Source organism: Scyliorhinus canicula, chromosome 11, assembly GCF_902713615.1.
Source record: "Scyliorhinus canicula chromosome 11, sScyCan1.1, whole genome shotgun sequence".
Lineage (NCBI taxonomy): Eukaryota > Metazoa > Chordata > Chondrichthyes > Carcharhiniformes > Scyliorhinidae > Scyliorhinus > Scyliorhinus canicula.
Window position 1 is genome coordinate 42,872,984 of NC_052156.1, and position 22,096 is coordinate 42,895,079.

General features: G+C 43.3%; 1 protein-coding gene across 6 annotated transcripts in view; it reads left to right on the forward strand.

The window, feature by feature from the left end:
* The window catches only part of pxk (PX domain containing serine/threonine kinase), a 93,566-nt gene that overhangs the window by 21,476 nt on the left and 49,994 nt on the right, over nt 1-22,096 (forward strand). For all 6 annotated transcript variants that reach the window (XR_005462221.1, XM_038810509.1, XM_038810512.1 and 3 more), the window contains exons 5-12: nt 472-549; nt 2,417-2,490; nt 11,166-11,240; nt 12,955-13,059; nt 14,398-14,499; nt 14,631-14,792; nt 16,925-17,042; nt 20,457-20,535. Coding sequence is in view for 5 of the 6 variants with exons in the window: in XM_038810509.1 (XP_038666437.1) it covers nt 472-549; nt 2,417-2,490; nt 11,166-11,240; nt 12,955-13,059; nt 14,398-14,499; nt 14,631-14,792; nt 16,925-17,042; nt 20,457-20,535 (793 nt within the window). In the remaining variant the exon portion in view is untranslated. The remainder of the gene's footprint in view (nt 1-471; nt 550-2,416; nt 2,491-11,165; nt 11,241-12,954; nt 13,060-14,397; nt 14,500-14,630; nt 14,793-16,924; nt 17,043-20,456; nt 20,536-22,096) is intronic.

The window sequence follows — 22,096 nt, forward strand, 5'->3', positions numbered from 1 at the left end:
TTTATCTATCTCTGCCTTGAAGCCATTTAGCGTCCCGGCCTCCACTGCACTCTGCGGCAATGAATTCCACAGGCCCACCACTCTCTGGCTGAAGAAATGTCTCCGCATTTCTGTTTTGAATTTACCCCCTCTAATTCTAAGGCTGTGCCCACGGGTCCTCGACTCCTCGCCTAACGGAAACAGTTTCTTTGCGTCCATCCTTTCTAAGCCATGTATTATCTTGTAAGTCAAAACAAGAAGTTTGCAAAAATGTTTCCATAAATAGTAACCATGACATCAAAGTTATTCATTACTACATGTCCCAAATTCCTGTCCAGTATGGCAGACTAATTACTGGAAGACATTAAAAAAAGTTATTGTTTGTTAATTTATCTGTTTTATATGAATTTCTTATTTTTCAATGTTCCGAATTGAACATTTATATGCAATAGTTTACAGTCCATTTTTCCCTCTCTTTAACTTACTAAACAGAAATAGCCTTACAGCAGGTGTCGATGTTCTTCCGTTCGGAACCTAACTGGGAGGTGGTAGAACCACTAAAGGAAATAGGTGAGTAAAATCTGCAGTGTAGTCTATGCATCTATTTTGTGAATAGTTCTGCTTGTTGAGGAGAGATGTGTCACAGTTAAGTTTCTCTTGTCTCTAGTATATCCAGATAGCTCTGCAGATTTAGTGTCAGCATCTCTGTTCTTTCCTGGCAATATTCTTATCCCCAGCTGCAATTACATTTTTATTTTACTTGTAGCCTTTCTGATTAGTACGAAATTGAAAGTAGTTTTTTTAATTATAGGTGTAGGCCGAGACTTCCCCAATTTGTTTACATAGGGCCTTAACAGCTGCAAAAATAAAACTTTTATCTCATCACTCAGGCAGATGAGCCCTGGTGGTGGTAAATATCCCCATTTATAATTTTTTAAATCGTGTTTTGTGCGTATCGTATCCCGTGCATCAGCTTAATGTTAATTGTGAATTTCGTCAGTTGTTTATTTTTAAAAATAAATTTAGAGTACCCAATTTTTTTTTTCCAATTAAGGGGCAATTTAGCGTGGCCAACTCGCCTATCCTGCACATCTTTGGGTTGTGGGGGTAAGACTCACACAAGCAGCAATGCTAACACTGCGCCACCGTGCTGCCCTCATTAAATGCACAATCTGAGGTGAATGGATTTATATGCACTTTGGTATAAACTAGAAAAAAACACAACCTGAAAAGACCTGCAAATCTTCGCAAACACACTGTGTACATTTGCTTGGGCTTCTTCTACATGTATTGGAATTGACTAGAGTCCACACTCATACCCTTCTCTGCTGTGTTCCATTCTCAAATTTAATGTTATTGAATTAAGTTTACTTGTAGCAACTTTGCCCATAAAACCTGGCCCCATTACTCATAGAGTGCAAATCTCTGCATCTTCTATTTTTACTCTTAACTTTCATTCTGCTAGCTGCATAAGACATGTGGGCCAACTTGATTTTCAGCTTGTGGAAATGCAGCAGAACCAATATTAATATTTAGAGGGTTTTTGAATTACCACCTGAGCTCAATAATTAGGGATGTCGTTTAAGAATGTATTTAAGATTAATAGGAGTTCTATTTTCTTATTGTAAATATCCTAAGAGAATTTTAACAAGATTTCAAAAAATTCCCTGGTTCAGAGAAGTGCTTCGTCCTATCTTTACTGTATGACATGTACTGATGATTGCTAGAAATAAATTTTTGACTGGTGTTGACCAATTTTTGAGTGAATATATAAAGAGTTATGCTTGGATTTGAAACTCGGGGTTTGCAGATAATCTCTCCATCATTTTATATCAAAGAGCACACATTGATCTTTGTGAAAACATATTTAATTAAGGGCACTCGGTTTGAACCTTATAATAATCATCTTTATTGTCACAAGTAGGCTTACATTAACACTGCAATGAAGTTATTGTGAAAATCCCCTAGTTGCCACATTCCAGCACCTGTTTGTATAAACAGGAAGAATTCAGAATGTCCAATTCACCTAACAGCACGTCTTTCGGGACTTATGGGGGGGAAACCCACCTGGAGGAAACCCACGCAAACACTGGGAGAAAGTGCAGACAGACTCTGCATAGAGAGTGACCCAAGCCGGGAATCGAACCTGGGTCCCTGGCATTGTAAAGCAACAGTGCTAATCATCGTGCTACCATGCCAAATGTTTTGTTAGATATACTTTTCCATTTTTGTCCATAATGTGATTGAATGGAATTAATTTCGGTGGAATGTAATTCTGGAAAATACTGTAGTTCTGAAGAAAGGTTTAAAATGTGATACTTTCCCATTATGACTGCAGTTTTAAAAAATGTATTGTACTGTAAACAAGATGATAACACCAACCTTTTGTAGCTGATTTATTGCAAATCTAGAGCATTAATTGTTTTTTCCCTCCAAGGTTGGAGATTAAGAAAACGGCATCTTTTAATTAAAAGTAAGGATCAGCCCAAAGAGCGTCAAGTATTAAGTTGGGTAAGTCTGATTTAAAATTACTGAGATATCTAACTCATATTAACTTTATTAATTTCACTCCATTTTGGCCTATTTGGGATAATGGAACACAACATGCAAATGGAGTTTAAGCAGAATGCTCATATAGGATTCATCAGCAAAATTCCTCTGTTTGAGACCGCTAAAGTGTTGCAAGTTGTGGATTGATATTCCCTGGCTTTTTCACCTTTAAAGTCTTTCGTTGAATAATTAGCCAATAATTAAAAAAGCCTCTTCATGCTGTACAATACCTGGTATTGTACAACGGGATGGGAGTAATTAATGATCACTCATAGTGAAGGCACTCCTTGGTAGCAGTGACCGTAATGTAATTGGATTTTCTATTTAGTTTGAGGGAGAGAGGAGTCGATCTGAGACTATGTTTTTAGACTTAAATAAGGGCAGTTATGAGGACATATAGCTGAACTGGCTAAAGTGAATTGGCAAATTAAGTTAAGGGGCGGGGCAATAAGGATACAGTGGCAAATGTTTAAGGAGGTATTTCAGAAAGCATGGAATTGATGCTTTCCAATGAGTAAGAAATAGTCCCAAGGGATGGATCCACCATCCATGGTTAACTAGTAAGGTTAAAGATGGTATCAAAGTTAGAGAAAAAGCATATAACTGTGCAAAGATAGGTGATGGGTCAGAAGGTTGGACCGAGTCTAAGGAAGAGCAAATGATGACTAAAACATTAATAATGAGAGAACAATTAAAGCCCGAGAGAAAGCTAGTCAGAAATATAAAACAGCAAGTAGGAGTTTTTATCAATATTTTTAGAAAAGAGTCAACAAAGTGAGCATTGGCCCTATGCAAAATGAGTCTGGAGATTTGATAATGGAAGGAACAAGGTGATGGCAGATGAATTGAACGGGGATTTTGCATCTGTATACAGTATAGAGTATACAAGTAGCATTCCAGAAGCAGCTAAAAAGGAAGGTAGGAAGAAACTCAGGAAACTTATAATCACCAGAGATGTAGTACTGCGTAAATTGTTGGATCTGCGGACTGATAAGAGCCTGGGTCCTGATGGACTTCATCCTAGGACCTTAATCAAAATGTTTTGTGAGATATTTGATGCATTGGTTTTAATTTTCCAAAATTCCCTAGATTTGGGGAAATTCCCGTTAGATTGGAAAATAGCAAATGTAACTCCATTATTCAAAAAGGGAAGGAGACAGAAAGCGGGAAACTATAGACCAGTTGCTTTAACATTTGTCATAGGGAAAATGTTAGAAGCTATAATAAGTTCTGGCAGGGCATTTGGATAAAGCAAAGATAATCAGGCGAGTAAACATGGTTTTCTGAAAGAGAAATCATGTTGTACAACTTATTGGAGTTCTTTGAGAAAGTAACCTGAACTATGGATAAAGGGGAACCAGTGAATTTTCAGAAGGCATTGGATAAAGTGCAACGTCAAAGGATATTGTGAAAAATAAAAGCTCATATTACAGGTGGTAAGATATTGGCATGGATAGAAGATTAGTTGGCTGACAGGAAACAAAGAGTTGGATAAATGGGTCTTTTTCAGGTTGGTGAAATGTAATGAGTGGTGTGCCACAGGGATCAGTCCTGGAATGTCAGGTTTTTACAATTTATATAAATGACTTGGATGAAGGGATTGATGAGATGGTTGCCAAATTTGCTGATGACACAAAGATAGGTAAGAAAGGAAGTTGTGAAGAGGACATTGGAGGCTTCAAAAATATACAGTTGGTAAGTGAATGGGCAAAGACCTAGCAGATGGAGTATAATGTCGGAAAATGTGTGATTGTCCATTTTGGAGGAAGAATTTTTAAAAAGCATTATCTAAATGGTGAGAGATTGCAAAGCTTGGAGGTGCAGAGGAATCTACGTCTCCTTGTGCGTGAATCACAAAAAGCTAGTATACATGTAAAGCAAGTAATTAAGAAAGTTAATAGAATTATATCATTTATTGTGAGGGGAATTGAATACAAGAGTAGGGAAGTTGTGCTTCAATTGTACAGGGCACTCGTGAGACCGCATTTGGAGCACTGTGTCCAGTATTTATCACCTTATTTAAGGAAAGACATAAATGCATTGGAAGCAATTCACGGAAGCATTAGCAGACTAATATCTGGAATGGATTGTTTGTCTTATTAGGGAAAGTTGGACAGGCCAGGCTTGTATCCGCTGGAGTTTAGAAGAGTAAGAGGCGACTTGATTGTAACATATAAGATCCCCAGGGGTCTTGACAGGGTGGATGTGGAGAGAATGTTTCCTCTTGTGGGAGAATCTAGAGTTAGGGGTCACTGTTCATAAATAAGCTATTGCCCAATTGAAACTGAGATGAGGTGAATTTCTTTCATGGAGAAGATCGTGAGTCTTTGCCACTCTCTTGCTGTAAAGATTGTGGAAGTGGAGTCTTTGAATATAATTAAGACAGAGGTAGATCGATTCTTGGAAAGAAAGTGGGTGATAGGGTATCGGGAGTAAATGGATTTCAGAATTGAGGCTGCTATCAGATAAGTCATGATCTTATTGAATGGCGAAGCAGGGTCGAAGACTGAATGGTCTACTGCTCTTTATTTGTATGTAAGTTCACCCTGATTTAAACATAAGGTATAAAGGGCTTACAGTGTGAAAATTGCACTGCTGAGCTTAACTTTCTGTTGTCTGGTCAAGTAAAGGCTTTTAGAAAATAATTGTAATAATTCCAGGAGGCGCAGGTTAACAGGCAAAGCAGGTTTATTCTCGAATACACACAAATCTGAAGCATGCAGTCCTAGTGCGGAACTAATGCGCACTGTTAGTCTGGGAATGGGGGGGTCAATATTTAAGGCCCCATTGGTGAGCCCCCATTGGACAGGCCTTGGCCCACTCAACATATGAACTCATATTCTTTGAAGCCCATGGGGAGATCAATCAGTGATTTCCCCTGTGGTTTTTGTGAGGGTTATATCATCCCTCTCTCCTCAAATTCTTTTCACCCCCATCACTCCCATGGCGATGGGGCCTCTTCTGCCTTTTGGCACTAAGCCTAGAGTGTGAGCAGGTGGACACGGATCAGAGGGGTGAAGTGGACTGGGGATCTCCGCTTCCTCAATGGGCACCTAGGGGTTACAGAAGGGGGCTCATCCTTAGTGTTTGCCTCCGGAGGCAAAACAGTCTCCTCAGCCTTCATCTCGGATCCCGTGTCTTCACTGTCCGGGTGACCGACTCTAGAGTCGCCCATGGACTGAAACCTTGTGCCGGAGGTGGCTACGACTGGTGTTGGGGGCGTCGTTTCCACTAGAGAGGGCTCCCTACTCCTCGGGTGGTCCATGTGTTTTTTCATGGCCTTTCCTAGAACCTTGACTTTATAGAAGACCGGCCCCATCTTCTACAACCCGACTCCAGGGATCCACCAAGAGCCATCCCCAACCATCGTAGGTATATATCATCTCCTGTTCTCTCGGGCCTCCTGGTGTCATAATTCCTCTGTTGGCTCTGCTGCTTGGATTCCATCTTCCATACCAAATTTGAAAATAGCAGGCTCAGCCTGGTGTGCAGTTGCCATACCATCAGTAATTCGCTGGAGTGACTGCCATAGTGATGTGACATGTGATTCAGTGGTCAAACAGGAATCGAGCCAATCTTGGTCCACAGAACCCACTGGCTGTTTCTTCATTCCATTCTTGAATGTCTACCATCCGCTCTGCCAGACCATTGGACGAGGGGTGGTGCATCGCTATCCGGTTGTGCTTGAGCCTTTCGACTTCAAGAATGCCTGGAACTCCCCACTGGTAAAGGTAGTACAATTATTGGATACAAGGACTCCTGGCATGCCTTGGGCACAAAAGCCTTGAGTTTTTCTGTTGTGGTATGAGAAGTCATGAAGGCCATGTGATGCACTTCCAGCCATTTAGAATGGGTGTTGACCATAATGAGAAGCATTGACCTTAAAAACGTACCAGGGAAGTCTACGTGCACCCGTACCCGTGGTCTTCCTGGCCATTCACATGGGTGTAAGGAGGCTGAAGGTTGGAGGCTCTGGTTCTTATGGCACAAGGAACATTGCTTCATCAGGCCCTCTATCTACATGGGCCTGGGCCACCAAACGTAGCTCCTCATGAGCATCTTCATCTTGGATACCCCGGGGTGACTGTTCTGTAATTCCATCAGAATTAGACGCTGACCTAGGCAGGGGCAAGCCATCCACCCAGGATCCCCACAGGATAATATCATCTTCAACACATAGTTCTTGTCTTTTCAGGCAGAAAGGCTTAATGCGGTCCATGGAGTGTCCTCTGGTTCCATCACTGAGGATCATGTGCCATAACTTGGTCAAGGTGGGTCCTTCTGGGTTCAAGCTCTGATCTGTTTCATAGATACTAGCAAGGTATCTAAAATGTTTAAAGACATAACAAACTCTTCCAGCTCTGGCTCAGGGGCAGCAGGAGGTGACTCGGGAGCAATATTGTTGGCAATACGTGCTCCAGGGCAGTGCTTGAGGGAGTATTCATAGGTCACCAGTAACAAGGCTCAATATTGGATCCGAACCGACGGGGGGGAATTGCTTTAACTTCATTGAAAAGGCCCAGCAAAGGCTTATGGTCTGCTATGATTACAAAACGTTGGCATGAGACATACAGGTGGACCTTTTTCACACCAAAATTAACAGTTATATCTTCCTTGTCAATCTGTGAATAATACTGCTCAGCTCTCACCAGGGTCTTGGACATGTATGCAATGGGCTTCTTCCTGCCATCGCCCTATCGCTGTGAGAGGACTGAACCCACTCCAAATGGAGAGACATCAGAAAATCAGTATTAGTTATTTTCTGGGGTCATAATGGGCCAGTACATTCAAGGACCGCGTTGCTGTTTTACATTCGCGAAAGCTTCATCCTGTGCTACCTGCCATGACCACCTTTGATGTTTTTTCAGTAACATGGACCAGGGTGACGACAAAGTGGCCAAATTTTGGATGAACTTCCCATAGTAATTTATCAGGCCTAAAAAAGATTTCAACCCTGTATTTCATGGGGTCGAAGCCTCCTTGGTGGCCTTGACTTTATCCTCCACTGGGTGTATCTTATCTGCCCGGTGCCCGAGGTAGATCACTTTGCCTGTCTGGAATACCCAGTTCAGTCACCTCAAGTCCTCCTCCAAGTTTGCTGGGTGCTCTTGTTCAGTGACCCTTGTGATTAATACGTTATCGAGATACACTGCCACACTCGACAGTCCTTGGAGAATATTTTCCTGACATGCTGAAAGATGAAACACGCTGATGAGACTCCGAAGAGCAGGCATATTTATATAGGCCTTTATGAGTGTTGTGACATACTTTCTGGATGTTTCATCTAGTTCGAGCTGGGTGTAGGCATGGCTCATATCCAATTTTATGAAGGTTTGACCACCTGCCAATTTGGCTACAAATCCTCTATCCGTGGCATGGTGCACTGATCCAGTTTGAGGCTTTGCTGACTTTAAGTTTGTAATCTCCACAAAGGTGGACTGACTTGTTAGGCTTGAGGACGGGGACCACTAGCACTGCCCACTCTGTGAACTGTACTGGCTGTGTTATCCCGCGGCGCTCCAACCACTCGATTTTTCACCTCTACCGTTGCAAGCAATGGGTATGTGACTGAATGGGCCCTGAAATATTTTGGTAAGGCATTGGCATTTACATACGTCTTGGCCTTCGCTTCTTTTATTCTACCGAGTCCCTTTTGGAATACCTTGGGGTTTTTGTTAACCTCATACAATCCACCAATCCCTAATTAAAAAATTTCCAGCCAGTCCAGTCAGATCTTCTGGAGCCATTCTCTGCCCATGAAGCTAGGTCCTGATCCTCGTATAACTATAAGTGGGAGTCGTGCTGACTGCTGTCCATAAGCTCCCAGGGTCGTAGTGGTCCCCATAATCTTCAAAGGTGCTCCCGTGTATGTGGCTAGTCTGGCCTGGTGTCCCTTTAGTTTAAGGGTAGAGTACCTGTTTGACGATGCTGGAATGTATGTTCCCCAGTGATGAAGAAGATAGCTCCCGTATCCACCTCCGTCTCGAAGGAATGACCGTTGACAAGCAGCCTTATCCTTATCAGGGTACCTTGGTCGTGACGAAGCAGTTTAACTTCATAGTTTTGTCCTCTGAGGGTTGGCATACTTGCAAAGCATGGGCCTCAGGTGGCTTTGGCTTCTGCCTGGGCGGCACGCACACCGCTGATTCTGGCCATTTGCCTGCCCTTTGACGGCACCTATAGCAGCCCTGTGGTTGACACTTGTGATCCCCCCGGGAGGTACCTCAGGTACTTCTGGGATTACCTGGCCGTTTTTTTTAAAGGACCAGAATGCCCTTTCGGAATGTTGGGTTGATGGTGGGGGAGGCATGTAGCTGCCTTCACTGGATACGCTGGCTTCTCTATGCAAGGACCCTCCGTCCAATCTGAGGAAACTACAATCCGTCATCCCTTGACATTCACGTGTCCCTTTTCCAGGGACAAAGATATTTCTTAGCCTTTTTGCGGTCTAGATTGGGTTCCGCTAGTAATTTTTTCTGGGTTGTAACGTTGTTAATCCCACACACTAGCCTATCGCATAGCATCTCCGATAGGGACGGACCAAAATCGCAATACGCTGCCAACTTCTGCAATTTAGCAAGATTGCAACTGGTTCCCCAGGGTCCTCCCAGCTGTGTTAAACCGTTAGCTTTGGAGGATTATGGACTGCTTTGGTTCGCACCGGGTCCACAAGCTCATTGAATGTTTTTGGGGCCATGGATATGTTAAGCTTCTGATCATACTAAATGTCGGGGCCCTGCATGCTGTTTGGAATATTACCTTTTGTCTCTCACCTCCTTCAATGCCGTTGGCATAAAAAAAGCACATGCGCTCAGGGGCTGGTTTAGCTCACCGAGCTAAATCGCTGGCTTTTAAAGCAGACCAAGCAGGCCAGCAGCACGGTTCGATTCCCGTACCAGCCTCCCCGGACAGGCGCCGGAATGTGGCGACTAGGGGCTTTTCACAGTAACTTAATTGAAGCCTACTCGTGACAATAAGCGATTTTCATTTTCATTTTCATTTTCATACTGACCCCAGTCCTCTACGTTTGCATCATATGGTTCAAGTCTTCCAAAGAAAGGCATTTTGGGTTGTTTTTTTTATATTGGAGTTGTCTTCTGAAGTTATAAAAAGCTGCTCAGAATCCCCTGCTTGTTCCTCATCGACAATATAATAATTCTAGGAGGCACGAGCTTAACGACAAAGCGTGTTTATTCTCCAACACAAAGTTGCAGCTACGGCATACAAAACATATGTCCCAGCCCAGGACTATCGGGAACTGCCAGTCCAGGTCACTCTTTAAGGCCCTGCTGGTGAGCCCCTACTGGGCAGGTCGCTCGCTCAACGTGGGAACATATTCTACGAAGCTCACAGGGAGATCAATCCGCGATCCCCTGTGGTTTGTGTGAGGGTTATAACAATAATTTAAAATTGCTCAGACATTTTGCTATTTTCTTGGCAATCTCTGCACTGTCTTTAAAAGATTTCAAAACAACAATTAAAATTCATTTTTTAATTATAAATTTAGAGTACCCAATTATTTATTTTTCCAATTAAGGGGCAATTTAGCATGGCCCATCCGCCCTACCTGCACATCTTTGGGTTGTGGGGGTGAAACCCATGCAGACATGGGGAGAATGTGCAAACTCCAATTGGACAGTGACCCAGGGCCGGGATTCGAACCTGGGTCCTCGGCGTCACAGACCCAATGCTAACCACTGCGTCACATGCTGCTCTTTCAAATTCATTTTTGACACTTTAATTAAAGCATGGCAAGTTGGCATAGTCCATTTCTAGTGACAATGTGGACATCACTGTCCATGTGGAGTTTGCACATTCTCCCCATGTCTCACCCCCAAAACCCAAAAAGATGTGCAAGGTAGGTGAATTGGCCACGCCAAATTGCCCCTTAATTGGGGAAAAATAAATTGGATACACTAATTTTATTTTTTTTAAAGAGTGTATTTTAGAAATGTTGACGTTAAAGTGCACTCCAGACTTATGGGGCGGGATTCTCCGTGGCCTAATGCCAAAATCGTGATCGCTGATCGGGCAGAGAATAGATTCCGATGCCAGAATCTGGGCCCGTGCCGGTTTGACACCAGTCCGCCCCCCTCCAAACTGGCATAATCGTGCCACGTGCCATTTCAACGCTGTTGCCGTGTCATCGGCCGGCCCACCCGCGACGCTGGTCATCAGCCGTGCACATGCGTGGCCCGGGATCCAGCCATTCTCCAGATATTTTTGTTGCGATCCGCGGATGTTCCACTCGTTGCTGGTGCTAGCCCCTCACCGGTACTGGAATCGGTGAGGGGTTCGTGCCGATTTTCCTGTCGCAAGCCTCCTGCGGATTGTCCGTTCGCACCGGCACTTAGCCTCAGAAACGGAGAATCCAGCCCATGGTTTGCAATGCTAATACATATTAAAATATTGACATACTTATGGGTCTATTCAGTATGTTGATTTTTATATTGGAATTTAATGTAGAGTATTCAAGTGTGAACTTATTGGTTACAATTGGAGGAATAATGGAAACATTTGAGAGCTAGTCGAATGTCATGGCTAATGACTAGGGACCCGTTGGGTCTTTCTAGGTGGATGAGCTAACATAGATTCAATGGTCTTTACTTTTATTTGTTTTATGATCTGTTTTACAGGCTGACCTTGGCCCTGATATGTTTCTCTCTGATAAAGATCTTCAATCAGCGATGAAGCTTCTACCTTCTTGGTCTGTAAGTAATCATTTAGAATGAATTCAATGCAAAACAGAGTCCGCAAGGTTTAGGGATTTACTGAACATTTGCAGTTAATGTATGATAGTGTAACTAGTGTTGTACCTAACCAGCAAACATTAAAATCAAAATGTCATACATGCATCTCCTCAGTGAGGAGATTTTATTACTGCATTCAGTGGTTCAAATTCTACCATAACTTGGCTGCAGTGCTAAATGGAAAACGTGTGAATTTTAAATGAAATACTTGTTAACAAACTGGGTACATGGGGAAAAAGGAAAACTATGAGGCTTGAGAACAAATTTCACTTGAAGATTGGGCTAATTCAAACAAAATCTCCCTGTTCCTTCCGAGAAATTGATGGAGAAGTAAAGGAAAGAGCAAAGTTCTTCCAGCTAAAGGAAATCAGTCCGGCAGAAGAGAATTCCCTATGGTTTATAAGATTTTTAAAAGAGTGTGACCATTGATTTATAAATGTGTTTTACTGAATAATTTGATCAATTAATACCAAAGCCTACAAGTTGCAATGTTTAATATTGTGCAATTCCTTTTGGCAAGCAAGGTATGGATAAAGTAAAGATACACATTTACAAAATTAATGCTGTTCCCAGTGGCCCCACCATATCATGTTTTTTTTGATGAAAATTTACTTGTCTGAAGGAGAAAGATATATTATTTAAGCTATTAGTTAAATTCGATCCTGATTTCAATTTCTCCCGATCTTGGCTACCCATTTTATTACCAAATTAAAATAATGCAGTTCTGAGGCCATCTTTCCTGACATTTTAAGGGAATACTGCTTCTTCTACGCTGAAGAGCCTGGGCGTGAATGGTCATCATCTTTATCCTCACAACCACCAACACTTTCCAGACAGTCTTTTTTGTTTTGTATACACACAGATGTGAATTTGATCAGTGCCTCGTTTAATATTGCCCTTTTGGAAATTCTTTGGATGAACTATTTGAGACAAAAAGGTTTCACTTCTTCAAAACCAAAAAGTGAAGCTCTGGTTTAAATTTCTAAATTCTCCCAGGTGATGTTCTCCTCATCAGGCGTGAATCTAGTTGAATACCCATTGAAACATTGAAAAACTTGGAGCAGGAGGAGACCATTCATTCTGATCATGGCTGATCATCCAACTCAATAGCCTAATCCCGCTTTTCCCTATATCCTTTAATCCCCTTTGCCCTAAATGCTATATCTAACTGCTTCTTGAAATCTTACAATGTTTTGGGCTCAACTACTTCCTGTACTAACTCATTCCACAGGCTCACCACTCTGGGTGAAGACATTTCTTCTCATCTCTGTCCTAAATGGTCTACCCTGTATCGTCATTGGTAGAATATTCAATTTTGAGGAAAGTGAAGGCTAATTCTCATCTGGCATCCATGAATAGGGCTTCCAAGGTTGCTAGATCAGAGGTGAAAACTCTGATGATTTCCACTAAACCTCACCCTTCCACCAAAGGACAATTTTGTGCCTCTTGCTCGCCCTATTCCCACTTCTCACCATTTTTCTGGCTAAGGTAATTGTAGGATAAAGTAGCATCAGATTGGTGATATTTATTCTGTATAGTCCAGCACGGATTTGACCCTTAAACCATTGTGGGCAGGCGTCAGTAGTGGATATTTTTATTACTACACAGCTGCTGGTGAACTTTAAGTGTAAGTTGAATTCTTGACTGAGAAAGACTGTTTTGTTTTAACCTCTAGCATCCATACATCTATCCTGTCACCTTTGCCACAGCTAGTGAATCTTCAGGACTTGTAATTCGAATGTATAATGAAAAAGGAACACTAAGAGATTATATCTGCAAGGTACACCCTATCAAATACAAATATTAAATTAGACAAGCTGTTTTGCAGTTTCTAAAATCTTTTCTGGTAGAATTTTCAAACAGGATTTGATCTTGTCTCAATGTTGATAGTTCTAACTTGTCTCTGCCAGGCTACGGATATCAAATATTGCAGGGTATTGGCATATAAATTGCTTTCAGTCTGTTTTGTTTCTTCAGAAAACTATGATCAAGCTCACATTTGAAGTTCTGCTCAACTGTAAAGGCAATCAATAACTGAGCTGGTGTGTCAACCAGATATTTTCATATTAATCAACTATGGGGGCGATTCTCCGATATGGAGCCCAAGTGTTTGCGCCGTCATGAACGCCGTCGTGTTTCACGACATCGCGAACCGAGCCCTGGTATGACCGATTCTGGCCCCCACAGGGGCAGTGCTGGCTGTGGGTGGGAGCACTGGTAGTGCTGGCTGTAGGTGGGAGCACTGGTAGTGCTGGCTGTGGGTGGGAGCACTGGCAGTGCTGGCCGCGCCAACCCGCGCATGCGCAGTTGGGCCGCGCCAACCTGCGCATGCACGGGGGACTTCTTCTGCGCGCCGGCCCCGACTCAACATGGAGTCGGTGTTCAGGGGCCAGCCGCGCCAGAAAGTAGGCCCGGGGGGCAGAGGCCGGCCCGCCGATTGGTGGGTAGCAGCAATTCTCCGGTCCGGCGCGGGGCTCGGAAAATCACCCCCTATATGTAGTTGAAAGTAAAGCCACATTAATCCGTTAACCACTGGAGAGCCAGAAGATTGATGAGGACATTTTTAGAAACAAGAAATGTCATGCTGAAAATAATGTACATAATTATGTAAATAATTTACCATTCTAAGTTGAGGACCTCACTATCAGATTAGTGCAAGCTAAAATCCATGAATCATATAGTTCTTCAAATGTTACCCATTGGTTGGTTTATAGGTATTTGAATGTTCTGAAGTACGCATATTGCATACTCTTATAAATTAATAGCTTAACAAATTTATTTGGAAATGTATTCACACAAAAAATTTAGTTGGGATTTTAGATAATTGTGAATGTAGACTGAAGCTTTTTTTTTTGCATCTTCCGTCTTGCTAGACCAAACCTTTTGAAGTAGTTGCAATCTAATTCAATTTATATATGGTTACAAAGAATATCCAATATTAACTGTTTTGACCCTTGTGGCAAGTCTGTCCTTAACCGCTACCTTGCTAAGACTGCTGCCAAATACAAACTAGTAATGTGTCTGTTCTGTGGATCACTTACAGAACATTCCAAAATGTGATAATTAATCACCAAGAAATAGTAATTTTGCTAAAATTGGTGATTTATTTTGCATAAAGGCTAAACCAAAAGATCCTTTTATGAAGAAATACTGCAGCCCAAAGAAAATTCAAGGGCTTGACCTTCAACAGATAAAAACCTTTGGAAGACAAATACTTGAGGTAAATTGCCTTTGCTCTTGCTCTCCAAAACTTGTTTTCTTTTTTAAAATATTCTAGTTGACTTTTGTGTACATATTTTGTTCTGTTTTGGTAAGTGCACACCATAATGATCAGTTTGATTTTAATTCCAGGTATTGAAGTTTCTTCACGAGAAAAGAATTCCATATGGCCATCTTCACCCTTCAAATGTGATGCTTGATGGAGATACATGTAAATTACTGGATTTAGAAAATGCATTGCTAGGATTGCCCAGCTATTATAGATCTTATTATACCCAATCCAGGAAAATCAATGTAAATAATGTTTTGATTCTTTCAAAGTTGTTATCTTTTATTGTTTTTGCTTCATGTCATCTTTCATTAGTTTGTGTTGCATCACTTTTGCTTGCAGTTGAAGAGCTATGATAACCTGCTTCATGCTATTTAGATTATTTAAAGAATGAACTTTTATAGCCTTAGTTATTCCTCTCTTAGGAAAGGAAGTACGTTATCTAGCAGTCCGTAGTTAGAACAGGTGCAATTCACTCAGGCCAGGTTAATTGAATGCCAGTTAAGGCTGAGATTTTGTTTTAACCCTTTGGTTTGTCTACATAGAAATTACTATGTTTGCGGAATAGAAATTAGAATAAATTTAATGTTCAGTGTTCATATGGTAGTTAAACCTACAAATACTACTACTGTTGTGAAGACTGGATTATTTTATGTTCACGCACACAAGTATCCAATCCAAGCTCACAAGCTCAGCTCAGAGAGACACGATAGCACAGTGGTTAGCACAGTTGCTTCACAGCTCCAGGGTCCGTGGTTCAATTCCCGGCTTGGGCCACTGTCTGTGCGGAGTCTGTACGTTTGCCCCGTGTCTGTGTAGGTTTCCTCCGGGTGCACCGGTTTCCTCCCACAGCCCAAAGATGTGCAGGTTAGATAGATTGGCCTTAGATTAGATGGGGTTACGGGGATAGGGAAGTGTGGGCTTAAGTGGGATGCTCTTTCCAAGAGCCAGTGCAGACTTGATGGGCGGAGTGGCCTCCTTCTGCCCTGTAAATTCTATGATTCTATGAAGTGCAATACAGTTAACTATTCTGAGACTCATTAAGATGGTTTCCCAAGTAATTTGTTGAAACATTATTACTTCTGGAGGATATGGGGTAAAATGTAACTTCAGGAGGTGCGTAAATTGGGCAGTAACAAGTTAGCTACACATCCCATCATTCCATTAACAAATAGGAGAACTGGGTGGGTGTGTAATGGGTGGCTGATTTGCCACTACCCATTTTCATCAAGGTGGAATTTTGCCTCTGTAATTTGTCATATTGAATAACAATTGCAAATTATTTAGTTGGTTTCACAGTTGATGTTTGAAAAAGCGAAGTAATCACTTAGGGCGCGATTCTCCGCTCCCCACGCCGGGTGGGAGAATCGCGGGAGGGCCCCCCGACTAATTTCACGACCCCCTGGCGCCCCCCGCAATTCTCCCACCCCCCGCTCGGAAGACCCGGATGGGCCGAGCGGCCTGCCGTTCGCGACCGTTTCACGACGGCGGCAACCACACCTGGTCGCTGCCGTCGTGAAATTGCCGTGAGATGCCCGTTTTGGGGCTTGTAGGGGGCCTGGTGGGGAATGAGCACCACGACTGTGCTTGGGAGGGGACAGGCCCGCGATCGGTGCCCACCGATCGTCGGGCCGGCGTCTCAATCGGACGCACTATTTCCCCTCTGCCGCCCCGCAATATCAAGCCGCCACGTCTTGCGGGGCGGCTGAGGGGAAAGATGGGCACCGCGCATGCGCGGGTTCGAGCTGTCAGCCGTCGTGATGTCAGCTGCGCATGTGCGGGTTGGAGCCGGCAAACATGCGCATGCGCGGCTTACATCACGTAGGCGCCGCCGTCGCGTCACTCTCGGCGCGCCACCCGGCGGCCCGAGAGTTACGGAGCGCCGCTCCTAGCCCCGCCGGGAGGGGAGAATAGGGGGTGAGGAGCGGCCTCCAAGGTCGTCCTGAAACTCAGCCGAGTTCACGACGGCCCTCCCGATTTTTCCCAGGAGCGGAGAATTCCGCCCTTAATCTTTCATATTTGTGGAAATAATTCTCAAACACATCTAAGAATTCCTGTGTGTAGGTGGGATGGTGGTTGATTCCCATAGAGCAGCAGGATTTGCTTTCAGGTTTTAGTGTTCTACATCTGAAGCTCTTGTTTTCTGGTGAAGATGTTGGTCCATGGAACAGTGGTGGGTAGGGTTTTGGGAAAGAAAGAGAGGTGAAGTTGTTTCCCGAGAAATAAGGAAAAAGGGGAAACAGAAGGGGCCAATCGACTGATGCATCTTTGTTCCGTCCTTGGCACAAAACTTTCAGAAAGTAGAAAAACGTTTAGTTTTCATATTGCAATATTGTATTATGTATAATAAATTTGTTTTGTATTGTTTAATTTATAGACTACAGAAGCTATTGATGTATATTCCTTTGGCCATTTACTCTATGAAATTACATATGGGAGGCCTCCAGATTCTGTGCCAGTGGACAGCTTTCCATCTGCTCCCTCGTCAGATATAGGTTAGAATTTTAAAATATCTCACCGTTATTTATTGACTATTACTGGCATGTTTACAAACCTGGTTAATATGGTTATGTTGATGTGCCTGTGCATATTCCTCTCTTACAATCTTGAATTTTGATTCTTTCCGAGTTCAATTATACCATGAGCGTTTGTGATTTTATTGACCTTGTCACTGTTCTCGGGCATATGCATGTGGAGAAGAAAGGCTGCTGCTCAAGGTTCTGCATCCATTTGTCTTGCTTCCATTATCCTAGTACAAGGAGTCTTTTGACCATGACAGGATACAGATCGCTTGTTTGAATTATCAAAGAACTTGAATATTGCTTTTTGCTGATGACCGTGGGATTAATTAATTAAATTCAGTTCTTAACTTGCAAAACTTACAAGCTGATGAGGTTGTAACATGAGTAGTTCAAGATTTGTATATATCTCATAAGACTACTGCCGCCAGGCAACCTGACTCTAGTGCAATACCATTTGACAAATCAGGTAGTATTATTGCCCCAGAGGAATCTAAATCCTCCTAAAATGAATTTTCCACTTTTGCTAGTGGCAGTCCAGCCTGAGGAGCAATGCAAACTGCATACAGGCTATTTTTACATATTTATGTAATAATCATTTTCCGTAAGTTTGGCACGAAGGAGACCCAGTGAAACTGAAGTCAGTAGATAGTGGGGATGGTGAGGGTGTGATTTGCAAACTCTTTCCAGTTATAAATTCCGCCCCTTTAACCATTAATACATCATGACTGTCGTGTGTACTATCTACAAGATGCACTGTGGTAACTTGCTAATGCTTCTTTGACTACTTTTCCCAATCCTGCAGCTGCCATTGCCCTGAAAGATCAGGGCAGACGATGCATGGGAGTTCCGCTCCAAGTAAAGACCTTCATGACTTAGGCATATATTGCCATTATAGAATTTACATAGAATTTACAGTGCAGAAGGAGGCCATTCGGCCCATCGAGTCTGCACTGGCCCCTACAAAGAGCAACCCACTCAAGCCCACGTATCTACCCTATCCCCGCAACCCAGCAGCCCCCAGTTAACCTTTTTGGACACTAAGGGCAATTTATCATGGCCAATCCACCTAACCTGCACATCTTTGGACTGTGGGAGGAAACCGGAGTACCCGGAGGAAACCCACGCTGACACTGGGAGAACGTGCAGACTCCGCACAGACAGTGACCCAGTCGGGAATCGAACCTGGGACCCTGGAGCTGTGAAGCAATTGCGCTAACCACTATGCTACCGTGCTGCCCATTACTTTATAGTTGCCAGGTCAAAATCCAATTTTGCTGTTTCATAGAATTTACAGTGGGGAAGGAGGCCATTTGGCCCATCAAGTCTGCACCGGCTCTTGGAAGAGCACGCTACCTAAGCCCACACCTCCACCTTATAGGGCTGAGTACATTTTGTATTTACATAGGATGCCAGATATCTGCCACCTGGTATTCTGTGTTTATTTGTTGGGGTGTGGCAACTGGGACAATTTCCCATTCTAAATGTTATTAACTAGTTGTAGTCTGAATAATGAACTAAATGAGATTTAATTTTGGAACATTTCATATTTGTTTTCTGCCGGGATAGCTTGATTTCGCAATTTTGCTATTTTAAAGCAGGGTTTTGGGGGGAAGGCAACTACAAATAACACTTATTTTGGATTCACTTCTGCATGTAGGCAGTCATTGTGAACTCAAAGGCCAGGATTCTCTGATCCTCCGCGGCGAAATGGGGCCTCAGACCCGTGATCGGGTCCGACGCCGGGATGCGGTTCTCTGCGTCACGGCTGCGGTGGCCGTCCTGGTGGGGGGCGGGGGATCAGTCTCGCTGAAGGCCAGGCCCCGCAATTGGGGGCCATCGATTGACGGGCACGCGCCATCTGGGGGGGTGAGGGGGCCTTACCTTCTTCAGCTCCGGCCCGCTGTGTGGATGTGCGGCGAACAGTGCAGGGCCGCGTACGGCAGCTGGAGCAGCACGGAGCACTCTGGCGCTGTGCTGGCCCCCTGTGAGCTACAGAATCGCTGGGCCAAGAGGCCCGTTGACGCCGCCGTGAAACACTCCGGTATTTACGCCGGCGTCAACACTTAGCCTCGTTTAGTTTGTAGCTGCAGTCAGATACAGATTTTAATGGCAAGGTTTAAATTTTCTAAAAGCTTTAGAGACACGCTATTACTGTAATTTGGGAGTTTTCATAAATATTTGAATTAAATATTTTTTCCTTGGGGGCAGCATGGTGACGCAGTGGGTTAGCCCTGCAGTCTCACGGCGCCGAGGTCCCAGTTTCGATCCCGGTTCTGGGTCACTGTCTGTGTGGAGTTTGCACGTTCTCCCCGTGTTTGTGTGGGTTTCGCCCCCACAACCCAAAGATGTGCAGGCTAGGTGGAATGGCCACGCTAAATTGCCCCTTCATTGGAAAAAAATAATTGGGTACTCTAAAATTTATATTAAAAAAAAAATATATTTTTTCCTTGTCCTTTTCCCCCATACTGCCACATTCCTCGAGCTTGTGACTTATTCAGGGGCACAGCCTGTGTTCATTTGTGTCATTATACAGTGAATATCAGCAAGTTATTTAACTGTTGATTCTGATCTTGTATTCATCTGATATTCACAGCCAATTTGATCTGGAGAATCCTTTGGTGATCAGCAAAACCAAAGTCACTATCAATTACTTCCTCCTCCCCGGCTTGGGAAAACTGTAGTGTATTGTGCCAGTTTAGCTACTACTCCAGTAGCTATCTAACACAACTCTACTCGGGGATTATTGGCTTTAGGGCCCAGGGCTGTGCAATGCATTTATCCACTGAGCAATTGTTCAAATGTTTGTGTTAGTTCAATACTGGATCAATGTATGTAAGGGTGTTATACATTTGGGTCTGCTGTTGAAACCATATTGCGTACGGTTGTGTCTTTTCATGCATGCCAGAGTAGATTTTTATTGCCCAGTATCTGCTTATACCCCTTGAGCTGGATAATTCTTTTTTTAAATAAATTTAGAGTGTCCAATTCTTTTTTTCCAATTAAGGAGCAATTTAGCGTGGCCAATTCACCTACCCTGCACAAAGCTGGATAATCATACCTTTCCAGCAAGCGCCTCTAATCCTTCTGAAGGCAGGATAAGAAACAGCATTTGATAAGTGAGCTCCAACACAGATGTGATGGGCGAAATGGCTTTTTCTTTCTGTACTGTGATTTCTACAATTCTGTATTAGTTAGATGCAAGTTACTGAATTATCAGCTTTTGCTGATTATTTTTTCAATTTCCTCTTTCTTTTATTGATTTACATGATGTACAGTTTTTCAGTTGCATACTCCAGTTTTGTGGTTGCTTTGACTAAATAAAAAGTATGCCGGAAGTAGGATGATTCTTAACAATGGGACCTGAATTTTCTTTTCTTTTTTTTACAGTATCTGTGTTGCAGTCTATCCTTTCTGCAGATGCCTGGAAAACAAGCATGCCAACAGTTGCCCAGCTGCTGGAGACACCGTAAGTGGAAAACCACTTGATTTAGTCTTCCTGCTTTAGGAGATTTCATAGAAATGCGGCAATTATTTTTATAAGTGCATGATAAAATGAGAGTTGTTAGGGCAAGGATTTGTTTTGTTGGTTAATGTTGTTTTGGAAGATTTAAGCATTGTACTGTTCTGAACTTGGGGATTGTTTTTTTACAGAAGTAGCCATTATGCAGAGATGCCGCGGGGATGAGCACAGTAAGAAGTCTTACAACATCAGGTTAAAGTTCAACAGATTTGTTTCGAGCCACTAGCTTTCGGAGCACTGCTCCTTCCTCAGGCGAATCATTCACCTGAGGAAGGAGCTGTGCTCCGAAAGCTAGTGATTCGAAATAAACCTGTTGGACTTTAACCTGGTGTTATAAAACTTCTTGCTGTATTTACAAAAGAAGCAAATACAAACCATGTGTAGATCAGTATGATGGGCAGCACGGTAGCACAAGTGGCTAATACTGTGGCTTCACAGCGCCAGGGTCCCAGGTTTGATTCCCCACTGAGTCACTGTGCGGAGTCTGCACGTTCTCCCTGTGTCTGCGTGGGTTTCCTCCAGGTGCTCCGGTTTCCCCTCTCAGTCCAAAGATGTGCAGGTCAGGTGGATTGGCCATGCTAAATTGCCCTTAGTGTCCAAAAAGGGTAGGATAGGGTGGAAGTGAGGGCTTATGTGGGTCGGTGCAGACTCGATGGGCCGAATGGCCTCCTTCTGCGCTGTAGGTTCTATGATGATCTCAGCGCAAAATGATAACGGAAATATATGCTGTACTGCTCTTAAACCAAAATGCACACTCTCAAACATACTCAAATGCACATACTCAAATGCACAATCTATTGCATCAATATGCTGTCACACCACTGCCTTTGACAGACACCTGATCAATATGCCCCTGGACCTTAATTCATAGCCTTCCCAGCTGTCAAGTTGAGAGTCAGTATTGCTGTCCAACCGAATTCAAAGGACTGCAGTGAAGTGGTTGCACATGATCAGAGGGGGGAACTCACAATATGATAAATTATGGACATGGTTCTACCCTGTACTCTTGTGTGTTTGGCCCTGGGCCAAACTGCTTGGGATTAATTGCAAGTGTTAATTCATCCATGGGCCCGGCCAGTATTTGTTGCCCATCTCTAATTGCTCTTGAAAAGGTGGTGTGAACTGCCTTCTTGCACTGCTGCAGTCCTCTTGATGAAGGAACACCCACAGTGCTATTGGGAAGTGAGTTCTAGGAGTTTGATCGAAGGACAGTGAAGGAACAATGATGTAATGTGTGGCTTGGAGAGGAACGTGCAGGTGATGGTGTTCCCATACATCTGCTGCCCTTGTCTTTCTAGGTGATGAGGTCGCAGGTTTGCAAGGTGCTGTTGAAGGAGCCTTGGTGAGTTGATGCAGTGCATCTTGTAGATGGTGTACACTGCTGATACTGTACTTTGGTGGAGGGAGTGAAGGTGCCAATCAAGCAGGCTGCTTTGTTCTGGATGGTGCTGAGGCTCTTGAGTGTTGTTGGAGCTGCACTCATCCAGACAAGTGGAGAGTATTCCAT